This window comes from Mauremys mutica, chromosome 1 (genome assembly GCF_020497125.1).
Source record: "Mauremys mutica isolate MM-2020 ecotype Southern chromosome 1, ASM2049712v1, whole genome shotgun sequence".
In the NCBI taxonomy this organism is placed as follows: domain Eukaryota; kingdom Metazoa; phylum Chordata; order Testudines; family Geoemydidae; genus Mauremys; species Mauremys mutica.
The window spans coordinates 87,611,399-87,631,335 of NC_059072.1; the positions used below are offsets into that span (position 1 = coordinate 87,611,399).

The following is a 19,937-nucleotide window of genomic DNA, read 5'->3' on the forward strand; positions in this document are numbered from 1 at the left end:
TCAATATGTGTGTGAAATGTTGTTAAGAAATATATACATTATATAATATGCCAACAATATAGTAAACATAATGCAATTTGCAATTGATCCTTCACTTAGTTTTCTTGATTCATTATAAATCTATCCAAGCTGTTGAATTTGAAACTGAATTTCATGTAATTTCATGGTTAGCTCCTGAAAGTTAATTTTCTAGCCCATTTTAGTTTACTGTATCAAACTGTCATATATGATGTTTTCACTTTCTAATGTACAATATTTATAACGTATTATTTCATTTTCAATGTTCATGTGGTTAATCTGATCTGTGTGTTCTAGAGCAGCATTTTTAAATCTAATTTCTTTGTAAATTATGTACATGTATTATGCAGTGTTTCAACATTTTTTTAAATGTAATGCTTATGAAAGTGAATGACTAAGTAGCAAGATCCTCTGCAAACGGCTCCTTTTTAGTCCTGGTTTACAACACCCCTGAGGAGCAGAGATTTCCTATTGTGCTGAATTGAATCACAGTGTCAAGTTCCTTTATGGTTTATTCCCTGTACTTCACTCATACGCTGTAGATTCTTAAGGTGCTGTAAAAATTAATGGAACTTAACATTTATTTTAAATATTATACCACTTATTCATGGGCCAATCTTGTTTGTGTTTTTTATTTAGCTTTATCATACACAACAAAGACACTTTCTTCAACAATGCTACAAGAAGTAGAATAGTACACCATATTTTACAGAGAGTGAAATATGAAGAAGGAAAAAACAAAATTGGTAAGTGCTGAACAAGGTGCTTTTTAATTTGGTGTGAAAATCAATAAAGCCAGGACATGCTCCTTATAGGTCAGCTTTGGGTTTTTTTTAAATCTCCTCACTGGGTACATATTTCACACATTTCCAGGGTGGTCGCTTTTTCTTGGTATGCCCAGTCATTTTGAAGATGAGGCAATGGAATGTTGGGCCGCTTTTCCATGAAAGGATATGGCTGACACCTCAGAAGACTATTTCCCTGTGCAGTAGGAAAGGCTGATATAAGATAAACAAGAGACACACGAGGTATTAACTGATGACACTAAATAGACGTATTGGCCCATTGCAAAAGGAGAACTTGCAACTCTCTTTGGGTCAAAGTGTGGAGGTGCTTGGAGGGATGGGAAACTCATGCAGCCCTGAGTTTCAGACTCCAGCAATCCTGCATGAATCCCTGTTCCCCTCTCTTCGCACACGGAGGTCATGGAGGTTACTGCAGCCCCCTGAATCCTTTCCATGGAGGGAGAGGGAGACCAAGATTGAGTTCTCCTCAAATTTCCTCTGCAAAAAATGGTGTCTTGTCACACGTGTGGGTTGGCTAGAGAGCTGTGTCCTCCTCCTCTTCTTTTTACTAGAATGAAGAACATTCTTCTGCATGACAGAGAAGAGGAGTACTTGTGGCACTTTAGAGACTAACAAATTCATTCTAGTGGGCCTTTGCACTGCTCCTGGCTGAAAGCTCCGTTTCCGAACTGTCAGCTGTGGGAGCCTTGATGGGGTAGCAAAACCCATTCAGTTTCCCCAGCTGACAACAAGCCAGGGAGGAACTTTTTTCCCCATGCTCCCAGAATTAGGGAAGCACCACACGTGCTCGATGCCTCCCTGATGTCATCCTCAGCACCAGGGCCGGAGTCAGATTCCACTCCTGAGCAATGGGAAGAGTCAGGGGGCTGCATAATCCACATGCAGATACCGCCTGGGCCGCTGTGTTCTCCTACTTGCCTCAGGATCCAAGTATCTATCTATCTATCCATGTGGCTCCCACCACATATCAGAGTATCTTCTGTGTAGGCTTCTGGACTGTAGGAACCTAGGCAGGCTAAATAGTTCTGGTGGGCTTCACACAGTAGAGACACCAGGGACCAAGATGTGGCCCATAGCAGAGACTAATACAACCAGCAGAAATGATATTTATGATAAATTAATGCTTCTCATTGGACTATTCTTATGTTATAAGATTTCCTCAACTGATTAAGAATCGAATTTGGAGTCTTTTGCCTCTAGGTCACTGGTTTGAATATCCCCAAGTGAATACTGCACTGTTCAATAGCTGTTCAGTGGCCTTTCAGTAAATTTCCAATTAAACAGTTATCTTCAGCACAGCTGGCACTAAGTACTTCCCTTGTGTTGTCAGTCTTGGCTGAGGGGCCAAAGCCTTACTGGACAGGGAGAATGAACTGTCCTTCCCCCCCAACTAGTGGTCCCTTTGGGTCAAAGTTCAGGTATGTTGTTGGGCCCCACACTGCTACTACCTGTCTTGTGGCTGTTCTCTCAGTAGATAGCTTCAGTCTCCAGGCCATCAATCCAACAGCTCTCAGAACAGTAAGTTAAATAAATGTAATGATGCTATTTCCATATGGAAATTAAGGCTTTCGGCTGTTTTGTTACACTACGATACAAAAATTCTGAAATTTGCAGAATGCCAAGAAATGTGGCATCTCACCTAAACGAAGTTTGCAAATATATCCTCACATAGACTTTAATATATGATTATTAGACCAAAATATTTGGGGTGAAAGTCAACCCCTATTGACTTCACTGTGGTGCATTTGCCCCTTAAAGCTTTATATTCAAAGCATAAGGAATTGTAGATTGTGAATAATATGGTAAAGTACAGTAGTAAGTATCTGAATGCTGTATGCATCCTTCCCTTGTGCTCCACCATAGTATGACAAACCTATGAAAGTAGTATTTTGTTACTCGTACCTTTCACTGAACTTCATTTACCAGTCTCATCATGAAAATGTGCTTGCCCTCCTCATTTCACAGTTATTCTAGCCCTGCTTCTAATTAAATTAATATTTTTGGCTTTTAGGTCTGAATCGATTGCTTACTAATGGCTCCTATGAAGCTGCATTTCCTCTTCATGAGGTACTTTTCTAACATTTCTTGTTGGCTTTTAATTCAACTTTAATACCAATGTCATTGGGCCTGAGTCTCCTCTTACTCTGGTTTTACACTATTGTGTCCCCACTGGCTTCAGTAGAAAGTTACTCTTTATTAACACAGATGGTGTGAGCATTTTCTGTGCTTTCTTTCATTTAATCCAGCTCATTAGAAAATGTTGATAGCTCTTCCTGAAAATTCATGTGCTTCAGACTCACACGCTGTCCTCCATTGGTGGCTATGAATAATGTGGTGGTAACAATCATGTATTACAGGAATTCTCAAACATGTTCATGGTGTGGAACACATCCAAATACAGAGTGTGTCTGGGGGCACCACCTCCCTCCCTTTTACAATCACACAGATCATTCCCACTCCTTCACTTGCAATCACAGCTCCCACTAGCAATCCCTGTGGCAACTACCACAATTGTTTTGTATGGAAAAGCAACATTAGGGATGTATTTAATGTGCTTTTAACTCCTTTTAATGCTGTCTAGCATTTAGAAACAAAGAGAAGCCAGTATCATATCACCAGCTGGCTCGTCACAGTCTAACAAGCAACATTACTGGTTTCATGAATCACACTTTGACAGTTACTCATATATTGTACATTGAAGTCCAAAACTCTTTATCTGAAAGCTTGAGATCTTCTCCTTTTAAGCTAATAAAATCAATTAAAACAGAATTATGCAAAACATCATCTATTGTATATTGGTTCTTACACTGCTCACATCACCATGACATCTGAGCACCTTTCAGTTGTGCATTAATTCTTTACTTTCTTCAGTATTTTGACACCCCTTGCTATCCCCAAACCTCCTCGCTTGGAATAATTCCAGCATCATGTTAAACACGTATCTCTCAAAGTAAGCAGCCTCCTTCAGAGCTGCAATTGGTACCACTTTGAAGATGGTTATTTCACACCACTAATTGATTATGCATTACAACACCAGTTTGAGGTAAGTGTGGCTTACCTTATTGAGTTAATGGCAGAATACAGGTAATAGAACTCAGGATTCCCAGTCTTAGGATATCTCTACACAGCAACTGGAAGTCAGATTGCAGCTTGGGTAGGCATACCCATGCTAACTTATACTATACCCACCTGAACTGCAATCACACTTCTCATTTCAGTATAAACATACCCACTCTTATGTTCTAATCACCAGACACACTGCATCTGCTGAGCATGCATCTCCCTTAAATGAAGATTTCATGGTGGGACCCATTTGTTCTTAACCTTTTGTTTACCGCAACCCTCTTTTATATATCAGGCCTACCCTGGGAACCCCCTTCCATTTACCAATATGGAAGGGCAGAGTGGTCATGACCACCTGACATCTGTTTGCAACTCATGATCTAGTTACCAAATACAGGTCTAAGAAAAATCAACCTTTAAGACAAACTAATTCAACCAAGCCGTTGCTAAATTTGTCTTTTTGTTTTCATGCAAGGATTTTGTATAAACTGTTCAGTTAAAACACACCTCTAGTTCCAGAGATTTCTTGGCAACTATTATTCTTTGCTCAGTGTTTAAATCTGTATTTCAGGGAAGCTACCGAAGTAAAAATTCCATAAGAACCCATGGGGCAGAAAACCACAGACATCTGCTTTATGAGTGCTGGGCCTCATGGGGCGTGTGGTATAAATACCAGCCCTTGGATCTTGTACGGTAAAACTTTTTATTTGCTTTTAAAATGTTGCACTGTGTGCTGGGATACAGAGTGGGATAAGAGGGTAGGAAAGTCTAACAGAAGCATGAAAGACTCGGTTAATTCCTCTGATAAATTAGCCTAAACTCTCACACTTTAAAAGTATGCTCAAAAAGAAATGATAACATCTAAAGAAGTTGATATACTACCTAAAAATATTCGTGTTGTCAGACTCTTTAGAAAGGCCAAGGACTGAGTGAGCTACCAATAGTGAACCACCTTCTCATTCGTAGATATGATACTCTCAAGTCAAGTTAGAGTCACATTGCCAGGGTGAGAAGAGAAGCTGTTGCTTTTATGTTTGTTTTTTCTTGCCATTAAATGTGGTCTTCCGGTGCACTCAATCTGGCACTTTCCATGGCCATTAACTTTACTTTAATCACACCAGTTGGCCAGTATGGAGATCTTAGTCACTAGACATAAACAAGAAAACAGCATTTGAGGGGCATCGCACAATTCAGTGTTCATTCCGCTTGGAAGCACCGGGGAGCATGAGAAGTACAGATTCTACACAATTGCAAAGGCATCGTTGTTGATCAACAGCTGTGAAAGGGTCAGCTTAATCGCATTGCTGCCTAAATGTAATTTCCAAACTGTTGTTACAAGAATCTTTCAAAATCACGAGAACTGAAAGTGATTAAAGGGGGACAATCTCCCTCTCTCTTTTCCCTTCCCTCAGTTCATTCACTTTGGCCTTGCTCCTAAACCTGTTAAAGGGAATGAAAGCAATCCCCATTGACTTCAGTGGGCTTTGGATCAGTCCCTCTGTGCGCTTGACAATGCTTTGTGCTTGGTCTTTTTTCCCCCGCTGTAGTCAGCGAGTCATTTCCCCCTCTTGTTTGTGTGAGTCTTTCACACAGCAACAAGGGACAGAGAAAAACATTTTGTATAAAAAGAAAAGGAAAATGTGATTGTAAAACTACCAAAATGGGCATGAGGGTGGGGTAATACCTCGGGAAAATATGTAACTCTTTCTTTTGTTTTAAATAACTAGGTTTCAGGTTGACAGTGCCCCTTTAACCTTCACTCAATCCCCCGATATATGGTTTACATAACAGATACTTTAACAGCCTTCAGACGTCTGCTAGAGTGCCAGAGCTGCATTAAGTTTGTTTATGTGGTATAATAAGTCCTGTATAGGATTTTTTACTGAACTGTAAAAGGATGAATGAAGAAAGAAATTTTCTTGGCTGAGGTCCAAATCTGTCTCTCCTCTAACATCCTGTGTGCCTTCTAGGTGTCCTGATCCCAAGCAATCATATAATTAAGCTTGATAAACTTAGAGATCTCCAATAATAAATTGTATAGTGCTAAAGGCAGATTTTGCTTATTCTTTTATAAGATATTATCATTCTAAACACTAACAGGCTACAAAATATGTGTGTTGTTGCTAAATATCTAGGGTGAAATCTTGGCCCCTCTGAAAGTCAGTTGTAGTTCTGCCACTGACTTCAGTCAGGCCCAGTTTCACCTCCATATACAGGGGTCCTGGAAGGCTGATTTTCCTACTGGGATAAATGTAAGGTTGTGGCATGTTGTCTGTAGTGTTGTGGTTGTGCTAATAGTGATGTGTGGATCTCTGGATGGAAGCAAGAGTATTGGCTAGCCTAGTTGATGCCTTCACTTTTCATTTCCTTGCTTTTGAGGTTTTGTGTTAGGGAATGTTTTCTGTACAATGACCTTATTAGATGCACAGCATGTTTGTTAGTATAGTTATTAATGATCTGGAAAATGGGGTGAAACATGAGATGGCAACATTTGCAGAAGACACAATGTTATTGAGGTGAATCAAAACAAGCGAAGACTGAATAACTTCAGAGGGACCTACCAAAGCTACATGAATGAGCAGCGTGATGGTAGATGAAAGTCGGTGTTGAGAAATGCATGGTAATGCACATTGGAAGGAATAATTTCAACTACCCATATACATTACTGAGTACTAAATGTACTATAACCGCTCAGCTAAAAGACGACACTGTGGGTAGCTCAATGAAAATCTCTGGTCAACGTGTAGTGACAGTCAGAAATAGGAAACAAAGCATAGCTAAGCTCATGCTTGGTGCACCTGATGGGAAGAGAAAGGTAAATGTGTCTCTGTGACGAACTGGGAATGTTCTTAATGTTTTCTGTGAATACTGTGTTGGTACCTCAGTGTCCCCTATGCAGTTCTTAATATCTAGGTGGTGGAATAAGGGTGTGTGATTGCTGCAGAGCAAAGGGCCAGTGCACCTAAATGCCTGACACTCTGTCTCCTAGCAATTGATGGCCTGGGCCCCTCCTCTGTAAAGGTGCCAGCTGAAGGTGTTGGAGACAAAGCGGTCAGGTGACCCCCTGGCCCGGGAAAGAGCAGAGAGGAGGGGCTGGAGGGGGGTGTCAGTTTGGAGCTGGCTGGGGACGAGGAGTGAAGTGCAGACGTGGGTGTCTGGCTCACTGCCCCCCAGAATGGACCCAGCCGAGGGGTCGGGTTCGCTGTATCTACAAGCTCTGTTTTAGACCCTGTTCCTGTCATCGAATAAACCTCTGTTTTACTGGCTGGCTGAGAGTCACGTCTGACTGCAAAGTTGGGGTGCAGGACCCTGTGGCTTCCCCAGGACCCCACTGGGGCGGGTTCGCTGTGGGAAGCGCATGGAGGGGCAGAGGATGCTGAATGCTCCAAGGAGAGACCCAGGAGGTGAAGACGTGTGAGCTTCTTGCCCTGAACAGGTCTGCTCCAAGGGAGAGGAGGCTCCCCAAAGTCCTGACTGGCTTTGTGGGGAGCAGTTCCAGAGCATCGCCCGATGACTCCGTGACAGTCTCTAAGCCACCTTTGTCTCCTGAGACTGACTAGGGGCCAAACTGGCCCCCCAGTGTAAATTAGAACAGACACAGAGCTGCTCTAACTGCTGCCAGCTATAATGGTCCCCTAGGGATCATTCTGTTGGTCTGGGATAACTAGAGCACATTTCCATAGCACTCATCACAATAGTATGTAAGCAGAGATTTAGCTGATATATTTGTAGAATGAAAATACTGAACTACTGATCATTGCATATAAAATATGGGCCTGATTCTGGTCTTACTCTCAATGCAGTACATGGAGTTATCACAGTGTAAAACTTGTGAGTGTGACAAGAAAGATGCCATTTATCTGTATCTAAATCAGTATGTATCAAAGCAATGGCCGTACAGAGTGCTCTTTAAAAGATAACTGTTCACAAGTGGCCTCAGTTGTCTCCTTCCTACATTGCAGAAGTTTAGATTGCCAGTGGCAGCACCTATTCATTTTGCCATTTAATGCACAAATTAAAACTGAGATCAGCCTTGGTATCAGAAGAAGCTGTTGGCTTGATCTCTGGATTGTAAGAGGAGCCCTGCATTTTGCAACCAGCAGATATAAAGGGTTCAAATAGGGAAAAGACATGGTTTGTCAGGAACAATTTTCAGTTAAGGGAGCAGAAAGAGAGAACATCCATGCTGGAGTGTGAAAAGCACCATAATACAAGAGAAATCTCATCTGCGGGGAGTCAGAGTTGCTGGGTGAGCTATGCCTTAGATCGCTTTTTGTCCCTCTCAATGCACCCTTCGGGTGAAACAAGCCTGGCTTCCTGCACCTCACTCTGGGTGGAACCCCCATGCAGTTGAATCACTCTCAGCCTGGATCTCTGGGCTGCAACCCCCCAACCCCTTTTACCAACTATGTTAACCCAACAGGCTCAACTGAGTTTGGCACCTGTCATCCCTTTTTCTCAGGGAACCGGTGACTGATTAATGTGGCTCAAAAGCAGCTTCTTCACAACAAAGTTAGTACTTAATTGCAATAGGAAACACAGACTTTAGAAAAAGAGGTTGTCACAACAAAGAATCCTGTATGCATATTTCCTACCTAACCTTAATCTATCCATCGCTCAGGTAGGTCCAGCGTATTCCCATCTCTGGGTTGGGAGTGACAGCCTCCTTGCTGCACTCCTTGTGGTGTACTGTGTCTCAGTCAGTGTGGGGTGCCAGACTCAGTCTGCTGACAACTCACCTTCTTCTCTTTCCTGAGGCCAGCATCCTTAAGGTTTAGGAGCCCCTTTGATCCTTGGTTTTGGCCTGGGAAGAATACACCACAGCAGACCAGCTGCAGGCAGGGGATATCCCTAATGAATAGTTTCCCGATTGTTCTCCAGGGAGTCTCATCTTTGTCATTGTTTCATTTCCTGTTGGTTTCTTCCTTAACAGTCTCCTGTGACTTAACTCCTGGCAGCAAGCAAATTAATATCGAACACATAACTTGAGGAACATAAAAATACTACACATAACTGCCTCATTCACCACAGAAGACTGTCTTTAATACTTTGCCTCACTACTTTGAATTATATACATCGGTAAAAATAGGTGCTGATGCAAATAATCTCATAAAATGTAAATTTTCTTTCTCAGTGGAGGAGTCAGATTGTCAGCCAAAAATTAGGCCCCGGGGTTCACTCATGCAGTTAAGTCAGGCATCTGAAACTGATGTCACTGTGTCTTTGTACAGTGAGACTTGCTACTCTTGTCAGGACTGACTGGGTTACTGCCATATTTCCGTCTCTTTAGCCAGAAGAATTGTGGGCTGTTGAATGACAGAGGAATAAAAGCAATGTGACAACATTTGGCCTTTGGTCTAGTGAAGCTGAGTTTGAATGATTATAATCAGTGTAGATCAATCTTCACATTGCTTTAAAAATACAAAATATCATCTTAATTCAGACAGATGGATTGCTCAAACTGGAAACTCTTTGACATGCATTTTAAAATTGATGATTTCATTCATTCCAGGCCAAGTATTGTTCACTCTCTTTCTCTCTCCTCCACTGGCTCTCACCCAAGAAACAACATGGGTGTTTTCTTCCTTACTGTAAAAGGCTGACCAAGAATGTTTTCAGGTAGTCTAAAGGCAAAAACATGGTTGGTTTCACTCTTTGACCCTGGCAGTCAGATGCTTCAATATTAGCATAACAAGTTGTGCTGATGTAAAACGTATTTAAACTGACCTGACACCCAGCTGTGATTTGAACCTAAAGTTTCTGAAGCACAGGATGGTTATATTTTCTCAATTGTTAAAATGAATCTGTAGAGTGATCTTTTAAACTTTTCATTATCATTATTATTGATTGATTTATAAAGCATCGGACGTCATGATCAGGGTGCGGTACGCTTTCAGTCCATGTTGGAATTGTGAAATAAATTTTCTAAAGACTCTGGTAAGAGAAGTTCCAAACAGAAATAAGAGAGCAAGGTAGAAGAACGCTCTCTGATTCATCAGTTCTTCTTTGGGTGATTGCACATATGCATTCCACTCTTGGTGTCAGTGCACTCAGCACATGGCCGTTGGGAACTTTTTCCCTCAGAGGTACCCATTGGCTGGTTCAAGCTTCCCTGCTGCCATGCACCACTGTGTGCAGGTATAAAGGGCAGAGCTGCATCTAGTCCTCCTTAATTCCTTCTTACCACCCATTATGGTCGTTGGAACTCTGAACTACACTGGACTCCATGTGTGCATGTGCGTGCGTGTGTGATTAGTCTATTTGTCAGACTTGTTGTTTTCCCCATTTGGAGTGTATTCCGTTCACAGCACCAAGGTATGTCCCAGTCACTGGATTTCAAGCCGTGTGCTTTTTGTGCCAGTGAGTGACCTGCCCAGTAGATGCCTGAAGTGCTTAGGGGAAGCACACGTGAAGGGTGGCTGATTTGCAGGGAGTTCAAACCTAGGACAAAGAAGCAAGGGCGGCTCTAGGCATTTTGCCACCCCAAGCACGGCAGGCAGGCTGCCTTCAGCGGCTTGCCTGCGGAGGGTCCGCTGGTCCCGTGGCTTCGGTGGACCTCCTGCAGGGGTGCCTGCGGGAGGTCCGCCTGAGCTGTGGAACCAGTGGACCCTCCGCAGGCAAGCCACCGAAGGCAGCCTGCCTGCCGCCCTCGCAGCGCCAGCAGAGCGCCCACCACGGCTTGCCGCCCCAAGCACGCGCTTGGTGTGCTGGGGCCTGGAGCCGCCCTTGCAAAGAAGGATAGGGATACTAGGCTGAAATTCCTGTGATGGAGGCGCTGCTCAGGCCACCATCAGAGCCAACCCTGGCTGAGTGCTGCAGCTTCAGTGAGATGTGCCAGTGTTGTCTTCCCTACAGGCGTCTGGTCCCTTGGCACCACTGCCACTTCTGCCAGTGATTCAAGCTTCAGTACCGCAAGTGGTCCCTCAGTACCATCCAAGGGGAAACTTGCTATGATGGCATCACTCCATCCATCACCAGACTCTCAGCACAGGTCCCTGGTACTGACTGGATCAGCCCCGCCATGGTCAAATGAGGGGAATTCTCACTGTCAGACTCGGAGGTGGGATCTTGCATATCACAACCCCACAGCAGTCTGGTCTCTGCACAGATCCTATCTTCCCATCTATCACCATGTCCCTTCAATGGCACCTGCCTCAAGAATGTGTCTGGGACAACAGAACTCTGCCTCATATTGGTGGCCATTCTGGAGTCGTTGGGCATTTTCCCCAGCTTCCAGATCTTCCCTACACCATGCATACTCAGTGCCCTCAACTATCAGGGCTGAATATACTCACTGAGTGGCTCTGTCGCCAGAGTCTAGCACCAGGCTTGCAACAGGGTCAGTGTGTTCCTATTATCTTTGGGGAATTTGCTGGTATCGAGGTGTTCTGGTATCATCCTTCTGGAATGATGCATGAGTGCTCTGTGCCCAGCACCTCTTAGGAATATGTGTTTTTGCAATATCAGCCCTGTGCTTGCCAAATTCTGTGAGCAGGGCCTGCCTCTTGCTCACAACCTGACTTTGCTTCATATCAGCAAAGTTTTGACCACTACTTCAGGCCTCATAGCAGGCCTCTGATACAAGGACTTATGTCTCAGGCTCTCTTCCTACTACACCGGACACTTTCATAAATCCTCCCAGGCGTTCGTAGCAGTGGCAGACAGAGTAAGAGGTCATCCCCCACCCCCGCCCCCGAGAATTTATTTTTGGATTGCATTTTGTATACTCATGTGCTATGACTTGGCTGATGTCTAGGCTTGCCAGGCGTTCAGTTTTCAACTGGAATGCCTGGTCGAAAAGAGACCCTGGTGGCTCCCTGCCTGCCCTAGCTCTGCACAATTCCCAGAAGCTGCCACCAGGTCCCTGCAGCCCCTAGACACATGGGTGGCCAAGGAGGCTCCACGCGCTGCCCCTGCTCCAAGGACCGGCTCCGTGGCTCCCATTGGCCAGAAACCGTGACCAATAGGAGCTGCAGGAACTTGGCAGCCACTTCCTGGGAGCCGCGGTAAGTGCCGCTGGGACCCCACACCCCTGCCCCAGCCCAGTGAGGGTGAGGGAGAGCAAGCAATGGAAGGAGAGGGGGATGGAGCGAGTGGGGATGGGGCCTCGGGGAAGAGGCAGGGCAGGGGGTTGGGCAGGGGTGTTCGGTTTTGTGCCATTAGAAAGTTAGCAACACTATTAACTCTGTTGTACCTCCTACTAATATCGCTTCATCCAACAGTGTCACAGCTTATTCAACGAGGTCACAATTGGCCTCTGTGGCCTTTCTGGCAAAAGTTCCAATTGCAGACATTTGTAGAGTGGCAATCTTGTTCTTGTATCAGAGGGGTAGCCGTGTTAGTCTGGTTCTGTAGAAGCAGCAAAGAATCCTGTGGCACCTTATAGACTAACAGACGTTTTGCAGCATGAGCTTTCGTGGGTGAATACCCACTTCTTCGGATGCATCCGAAGAAGTGGGTATTCACCCACGAAAGCTCATGCTGCAAAACGTCTGTTAGTCTATAAGGTGCCACAGGAATCTTGTTCTTGGTCCACATACTTGCCTCCCACTATGCTGTGGCTCAAGACTCCAGAGATGCTGCTAGAGTGGGATGAGTTGTTCTTTACTCTTTATTGAAATAGATTCCAATCCTGCCTCCTGTTTTATGGCTTGTGAGTCATCAAGAGAGGAATGCACATGTGCAATCATTCAACGAAGAAAAAACAGTTACTAACCTGTTCCGTAACTGATGCTCTTCGAGATGTGTTGCACGTGCCCATTTTACAACCTGCACACCTACCCCTCTTCATCAGAGTTATGGCAAGAAGGAACTGAGGGGGGCTAGGGTTGGCTCTGCCCCTTCTTTATGCAGCTGCAGAGGGAGCTCGAACTGCCCAACAGGTACCATTGAAGGGAAAAGTTTCCTACAGCCATGCACTGGGCACACCAACACCAAGAATGGAATGGACATGTGCAACACTTCCTGAAGAACGACAGTTATGGAACAGATTAGTAACTGTGTTTTTCTTGGAAATGCTCTGGGTCCAGTGTAACTACATCAATTTCAACAGAGTTTCTCAGGGAACACTTCTGTATAACGGAGAGCAGCATTTCGCCTTTTGTTTCCTGGACGTACAGAACCAATTACCAAATTTTCAAAAACGTTCAACATCCAGCACCGCTGCCCTCGATGGGAGTTGTTGACTGTGCAGCATTTTTGAAGAACATGCAGGCGCCTAAGTATGGATTTAGGCTCCTGTTTTAGAAAATCTTAGTCCCAATATCTCCCCTCAAATATGACTTAAATCTTCCTTTTCTGTTAACTAACAATGCTAAATAAAACCTACAGAAACTGGCAGGTAACTTTACTCTGTTGTGTTTTAAACAGACGGTATTTTGGTGAGAAAATTGGCTTGTACTTTGCCTGGTTAGGCTGGTACACAGGAATGCTCTTCCCAGCTGCCTTCATTGGATTGTTTGTCTTTTTGTATGGAGTCACAACACTGAACCACTGCCAAGTCAGGTAAAGTGAGCACTTTTATTAGTGAAGTTACCCATATTTGTACATGTTTGGGGTTGTTGTGTATAATTTGGTTCTGTTTAATTTCTTATTTTAAAATTCACCATATGGTATCAAGTCTTTAACAAAAACAACGTAAACACATAGGGCAAGATTGTGCCAGGCTTTCACAAGGTAGTGGAGAACGTGCATCAAGTCTCCCTTGTCTTGCACTCTGGCACATGGGCTGGATATCATGTGGTCCCCTGAGTGCATGTACTATGTAAAGCTAGGGACGCTGTGCAAGCTAGCATCTCACAGTGACGGGGAGAGGGTGGAGCCATGACTTTCTGAATGGCGAGAAGAGGGGTGAGGAAATGTCACTCTCCAAGGAGAGTGTGCTTCCCAAAGCTCCAGATGGCACTCTTCAGGCATTGTGCCACCTGGAGCTCCTCTGGAGGTATTGTACCTCCACACTGCTTCACAGCCTGAGGAAGTGCCTGAAAGAGTCCCTTGAAATTAACGAAATTCCCTTTAATCCATAATCACCATATTCCTATCTCTTTCTGTCAGAGACCTCTCTTGGCTCAGGGACAATTTAGAAATGGTAAAGTACTAATAACTCATCCTGTCTATCCTGCCAGCCACTGCAGGACTATTCTCTACATGTTTTCTAGTCCTTTTTGATTTTGCTCTTTTTTTAAAAAAACAAAACAAAAGAACATGCCATCTAAAGATTTCAAAGTGCATGTGTTTTCTTGAGAAAGGCATTATTCATATATGAAGTTGAGAAGACCTACACAGTCATAGTGTACATATCTCAAAGTGTTGTAGACAGCAAGCACATACTGACATCACTAACAGAAAGCACTAGAAATGTATGATAAGAGAAATTTAATTCACCATCTGTGATTTCAGAGAAATATATTGGTTCATTTTCAGAATGATAGTTGTGTATGAAAGTATCAACCATTATCTTCTCTCTTTTTCCAGTAAAGAAGTCTGTCAAGCTACAGATATTATAATGTGTCCAATATGTGATAAATACTGTCCCTTCATGAGGTTATCAGACAGCTGTGTTTATGCCAAGGTACATTTAAACTATCCAAATAGAAAATGTTTATTCTTTCTCTGTATTTTGTGAATATGTTTAATAAACTTGGTTAAATAAAAAAAGTTTCAAGTGACGGATCAAATTCAGTCCCTTCACTTCAATGAACCCACTTATATTATGACTGAATTTGATCTTTAGAACTTATTTACACGTATTATGCAATTGCACTTGATATATTCAGCAGTCACAAAAATTATGTCCTAGCACTTGGAACAGCACTTATGAACCATCTTGCGTGCATAGCTTCTCAAAACAAATTACCTTGGGCTGAAAGGATGAACTGCCCCAGAAGTTATAAGTCTATACAAGAGATAACTGTTCAGCTGATATGGGCCTTGATCCCGAGAGGTGCTGAGCACCTGTAACTCCCATGCTGAGCACCATTCAAGGAAAGGCCCACAGAGAGGATGTTGGTCTTCAGGACAGTCAGTCTAGCAGCTCTCATGAGCACCACCTATTTTTATCTTTATCTTTTAACAAAACAGAATACATTGTGAATAGAACCTTCAAATAATGAATTCATCAGGTTATTGGTCTCATACACAGGTAACTCACCTTTTTGACAACGGAGCTACTGTCTTTTTTGCCGTTTTCATGGCAGTGTGGGGTAAGTCTTTCTTTGGATTTGTGTAATATTTAGTACATTTTCCATTAAATGTATGGTGTGAGATAGGACCCTTTAAACTCCAGCATGCCTAGTTTCAGATGCTGAAATGCAGAGTATTGGCTTGACTCTTCCCAAGCAAGTCTTTTCTGGTTCAGTGAAAACGTGGAGGGAAAGGGTAAGAATTTATATTTTTAATGTTCAGTTTCTGGACATTTTAATTTAAAAAATGGATCAAATAAGCAGTATCCAGGTGGACATTTATATCCTGGTTGAAAAACTAGAGTTTTAAAATGTGTTGATATTGAATTAAGTTCTAGAGACTTTATTCCGTCATTCCTCAGGCCTTGTCTTTTCTGGGGAAAGGCATCATGTTATATCCAAGTATAAGTGCTGGAACTAGGAGTTTGGGGGGTGCTGAGTGAAGTGGTTTCTATTATATACAGGATTTACAGTTTGGTCCAAGGCTTTCAGCACCCCCACTATACAAATTGTTCCAGCGGCGCTGTATCCAAGAAAAATTCTCAGAGATCTGGGATGCTTTCTTGAAGTATATGAATGATCCTATTAAATACATGGGCCACCCCTTGCTAGGCATGTAGATAGGTGGCTAGCCCCTCCTGTTGCTTGTACTGCAATGGCTATGCTTTATTTTTAGTGCACTAGAACTATTAGAGCTAGAGTGGGTAGGTCTCCTCAAGCTGGGAATTACATCCCTAGCTTGAAGTGTAGACATACCCTCAGAGACACAGAATTTTTCTGGGGAGGATATTCTCACCCAGGCTTACCAAATCTCAGAAATGGACAAATACTTTCTCCTATCAAGCATCTGGGCTTGATTTTCAAAGGTGCAGAACATTTGCAGTTCCCATTGACTTCTCTTGGAGTAATGAGTGCTTAGCACTTGTGAAAGCCAAGCCCCACATTTTCAAGTTTGTTATTTTAGAGGAAAAGACCTAAATGTCATCCCTTATGCCAAAAGATGTATTGTGCTTAGTGGAAACATTAGTACAGCCTCTAGGGAAGAATGTCACTAATTTTCTTTTGCCTAGACTAGTTCTTGCTAAAGATACAATAGCCGTTGGCTAAGGATCAAGTTATGAGAAACCTCCGTCCTCTACTACACACACACACACACACACACACACACACACACACACACACACAGAGACATGTTCACGCTTTGTACAGACTTGTGATAAAAAATTGATGTTTGTCAATAAATTAAGCAATAAACAAGTTATTTTAAGGTCATGTAACATTATAGCAGTTACTTATTTGACATGGAGGGGGAGAATATTACAATGATTTTGTTGTCCAGCTTTGTTTGAAGCTCAACACCAAAGTTGTGTCATTCTTCAACCGGCACTATTATCCAGAAGCAGTCATTATGAATGCTTCGCCAGAGAAGCAACTGAATGACTTTAATTTATATGCCTACCTCTTCCTTTCTCCACAGTTTTTTCAGGAGGCTAAGAGACACTAGAAGAGTCCTAATTATAATTCCTTCTTGATTACACGGAAGCATGGTTTCTCTGATAAAGGAATTAACACTGGAACAGTTGCTGAAATGCAAAATTTAATGAACAGAAACTAGTGGAAGTATTTAGTATTTTTATTAGCAATAAGAAATGCCAATATACTCCTCAGAACATAAAACATCCTCCTCCTTCTGCTCTCAAAGGGGGCAGAATCTGAGGAGGTTCTTTAACAGAAATCCATGACTATGTAGTGTATTCAAGAAGGTTAGAAGGAATGAGAGTATTCATCAATGCTCTGAAATAAAGTAGGGTAAGAAAAGAGAGATGAACAATAGGTCCTTAACCACCAGGGGCGGCTCTATGTATTTTGCTGCCCCAAGCACGGCAATCAGGTGGCTTTTGGTGGCGCACCTGCGGGAGGTCCGCTGGTCCCACGCCTTCAACGTACCCACCACCAAATTGCCACTGAAACCATGGGACTGGCGGACCTCCCACAGAAACGCCACCAAAGGCAGCCTGACTGCCACCCCCACAGCTTGCCATCCCAGACATGCGCTTGGTGCGCTGGTGCCTGGAGCCGCCCCTGTTAACCACTAGAGGAAGTCAGCCTCGCAACTATACAAGGTCACCAGTTAGACAGAAAGTGCTCAAGGAAGTCCTGTTGAGGGGGGTTTTTGTAGAAGGTTCCTGTTAGGTTGAATCTCAAGACAGATTGAAAGGAGGGCAAACAATAGTGTAGCAGAACTATACTAAAGTATGTCTGTAAGCTCTGAACTTCAGAGCTTTCCAAGAATTTTGTTTACGCATATGAGATAAATGTACATTTTGAAATATCCTAACAGAAGTACTGCAAGTATGATGGAATAATGTTATATGCAGTGTTGTCGTACCTGTATTGGTTCCACGATATTAGAAAGACAAGGTGCGTGAGGCAATATCTTTTATTGGACCAACTTCTGTTGGTGAGAGAGACAAGCAGTTGAGCTTACACAGAGCTCTTCTGCAGGTTTGTGGAAGCTCTGTGTAACCTTGAAAGCTTGTCTCACCAACAGAAATTGGTCCAATAAAAGATATTCCCTCACCCACCTTGTCTCTCTAGAATGATGTTATACTGTCTTGTTCAGAAATGAATGCTGAATACATGACCAAAGATATTAGAGATGATCTGACTGGAAAGGAAGTGGGGTTTCAAAATTTGATACTTTTAGAAGCTCTCAGTATTACAGAAATGCAGTGAGATGAGCTATCAACAGCATACGATATAATAGTCAATGGTGGAAAGAAGGGCTACTGACCTCGGTAGAAAAAGAAGAGTGTAATACAATAAAAGGAAATAGAATATTGGAGATCATAGTGGTGAATACTGAAAAAATGAAAAATAGTACCAGAAAGAAACTTCAAGAGCCATAGGCAGAGATACTAACTGTGGATTTTCCCCCCCACTGTGTACTTTAAAAATAAGAGGGGAAAACAATTTGATTCATCTTGGATTAGCCTCAAAAGTTCAGAAAATTGGTCTAAAAATCTCACAAGATTTCTAATACAGTGTGCCCTTGTGGAAAGGAGATGTGAGGACAGTAGTCATTCTCACTGTACTTTGCTACTGAGCCTGAAAATATAGAGAAGTGGGAGGGGGGAAAAGAGAGATCCAAGCTGACATGGTTGTAACTAAAAGTCATTACTTTCTGAGGGCTGATTTCTAGTCTATGTGAAATGAGTTGATGCTCTGAATGCAGTTACTAGGAAACAAAACTATCATCTGTGTGCATCACAAAAACCACCATAATAATTGGCATTCTTGTTGGCGGTAGGCAGACTAAGGGCTGAATTGGCATGGAGAACGAACTGCATTCATGCGCACTAAGGGGATCCCTCTAGGACAAGACTTGAGGCACATTGTCAGGCTGTTTTTCGGGAGGCTTGTATAGTCACTGCTGGGAGCATCCCTGCCCTGGTCTGTGAATAAACAGAGGTTTTCCATTTCCAGGGCTATCAATCTGGCACCTCTCATGACCACTAAGGGCCAGATCCAAAGCCCACTGAAGTCAGTGAGTGAGTCCCATGGATTTCAGTGGCTTACGTGTAAATAAATACAAACAGTGCCAGTTTAATTCTCCAAGACATGGATTATAATCAATTGACTAAATACTTCCTGATCTTTCCTGCCAATATAAAACACAGTGGCAAGCACAACCACTTTTCTGAATACTGTAGTGCAGTGAGTGCTGTACTTATGCTATACTCCAGTGAGTTATGTAATGGGGCTTCATATGAAAAAAATTTACTCCATTATCAATGCCAGAAACATCTGTTCCTGTATTTTAAAGGCAATGCCTTGGATTAGAAAGGCAAAGCACCAGTTCGTCTCCTCAGCAGCTCTGTACTGATTTGCATGTGTGCTGGAATCTGATTAGAAACTTCTTTGCTTCCTCTAGATATTGATTCCTGTGTATTTTAAATAGTCTTCTGATAAAGCAAGATACCTTTTTCATCTACACTGTTCCCAAGAAACCTTTGTCTTTGTCATTGGTCTATCTAAATTGATCTAAGATGACTCACAGGAACCATTTCATTCTTTTCATTCTGTAGCACATTTGATTGCAAATTAAACGTGTTCAATTAGCACTAAATGAAATCGCCAAAGTTCAACCATGTCTGACACAAGCCAAAGTAGAAAGCAGTGCAGTTTTGATCATCAGAAAGATTTGCTGTTCAAACAAGTCCATTTATGCAAACAAATGAAAATAATGTAACAGCTTCATTCAGCAATAATGCTAGTAGGTCACATATTTTCTTCATTTGAAAATGATCTTGCGATTTCTTTTTTCTATTTGCTCCAGCAACTGTTTTCCTGGAGTTTTGGAAAAGACGACGAGCAGTAATTGCTTATGACTGGGACTTGATAGACTGGGAAGAAGAAGAGGTTTGTAGATAATTTACTACTTTAATCTTGCATATAAAAGATTCTGGTTAAAAATCAGCAACCACTTTTTCCTTTGGTTTTATTATCAATTTATCTTTCACATCAGAAGCTAGAAAATAAATCTTATAATTGATCTTTATGCAAGGAGGAGCATTTTCTCCCAAGATGCTTCATCTGGAGCTGTGAAGAAACTTGCTGCAGGCCAAATTGTGCTCTCATTTTTCACCAATGTAAATACAAACTTACTTCACTGAAGTTTGGGGGCATTCTCTGAGTTTATGCCAATGTAGATTCGGAAAGGATCTGGCCTCCATTGTGGTAGAACTAGCAACAATCACACTAAAAGAATCTTTCAGCATGATTTAATTTTTTTTAAAGCAATGACTTGTTAGTCCATAGAAATTCAGATTTAAAAAAATGCAAAAGGTTGACCTGCCTGCCCGCCCTT

At 42.6% G+C, this 19,937-nt stretch overlaps 1 protein-coding gene across 3 annotated transcripts in view; it reads left to right on the top strand.

Annotated features, from left to right (window-relative positions):
- The window catches only part of ANO4 (anoctamin 4), a 257,266-nt gene that overhangs the window by 172,632 nt on the left and 64,697 nt on the right, over positions 1–19,937 (top strand). For all 3 annotated transcript variants that reach the window (XM_045002152.1, XM_045002153.1, XM_045002154.1), the window contains 7 exons: positions 658–764; positions 2,836–2,891; positions 4,459–4,580; positions 13,257–13,391; positions 14,361–14,457; positions 15,028–15,088; positions 19,407–19,489. In XM_045002152.1, the coding sequence (XP_044858087.1) occupies positions 658–764; positions 2,836–2,891; positions 4,459–4,580; positions 13,257–13,391; positions 14,361–14,457; positions 15,028–15,088; positions 19,407–19,489 (661 nt within the window). The remainder of the gene's footprint in view (positions 1–657; positions 765–2,835; positions 2,892–4,458; positions 4,581–13,256; positions 13,392–14,360; positions 14,458–15,027; positions 15,089–19,406; positions 19,490–19,937) is intronic.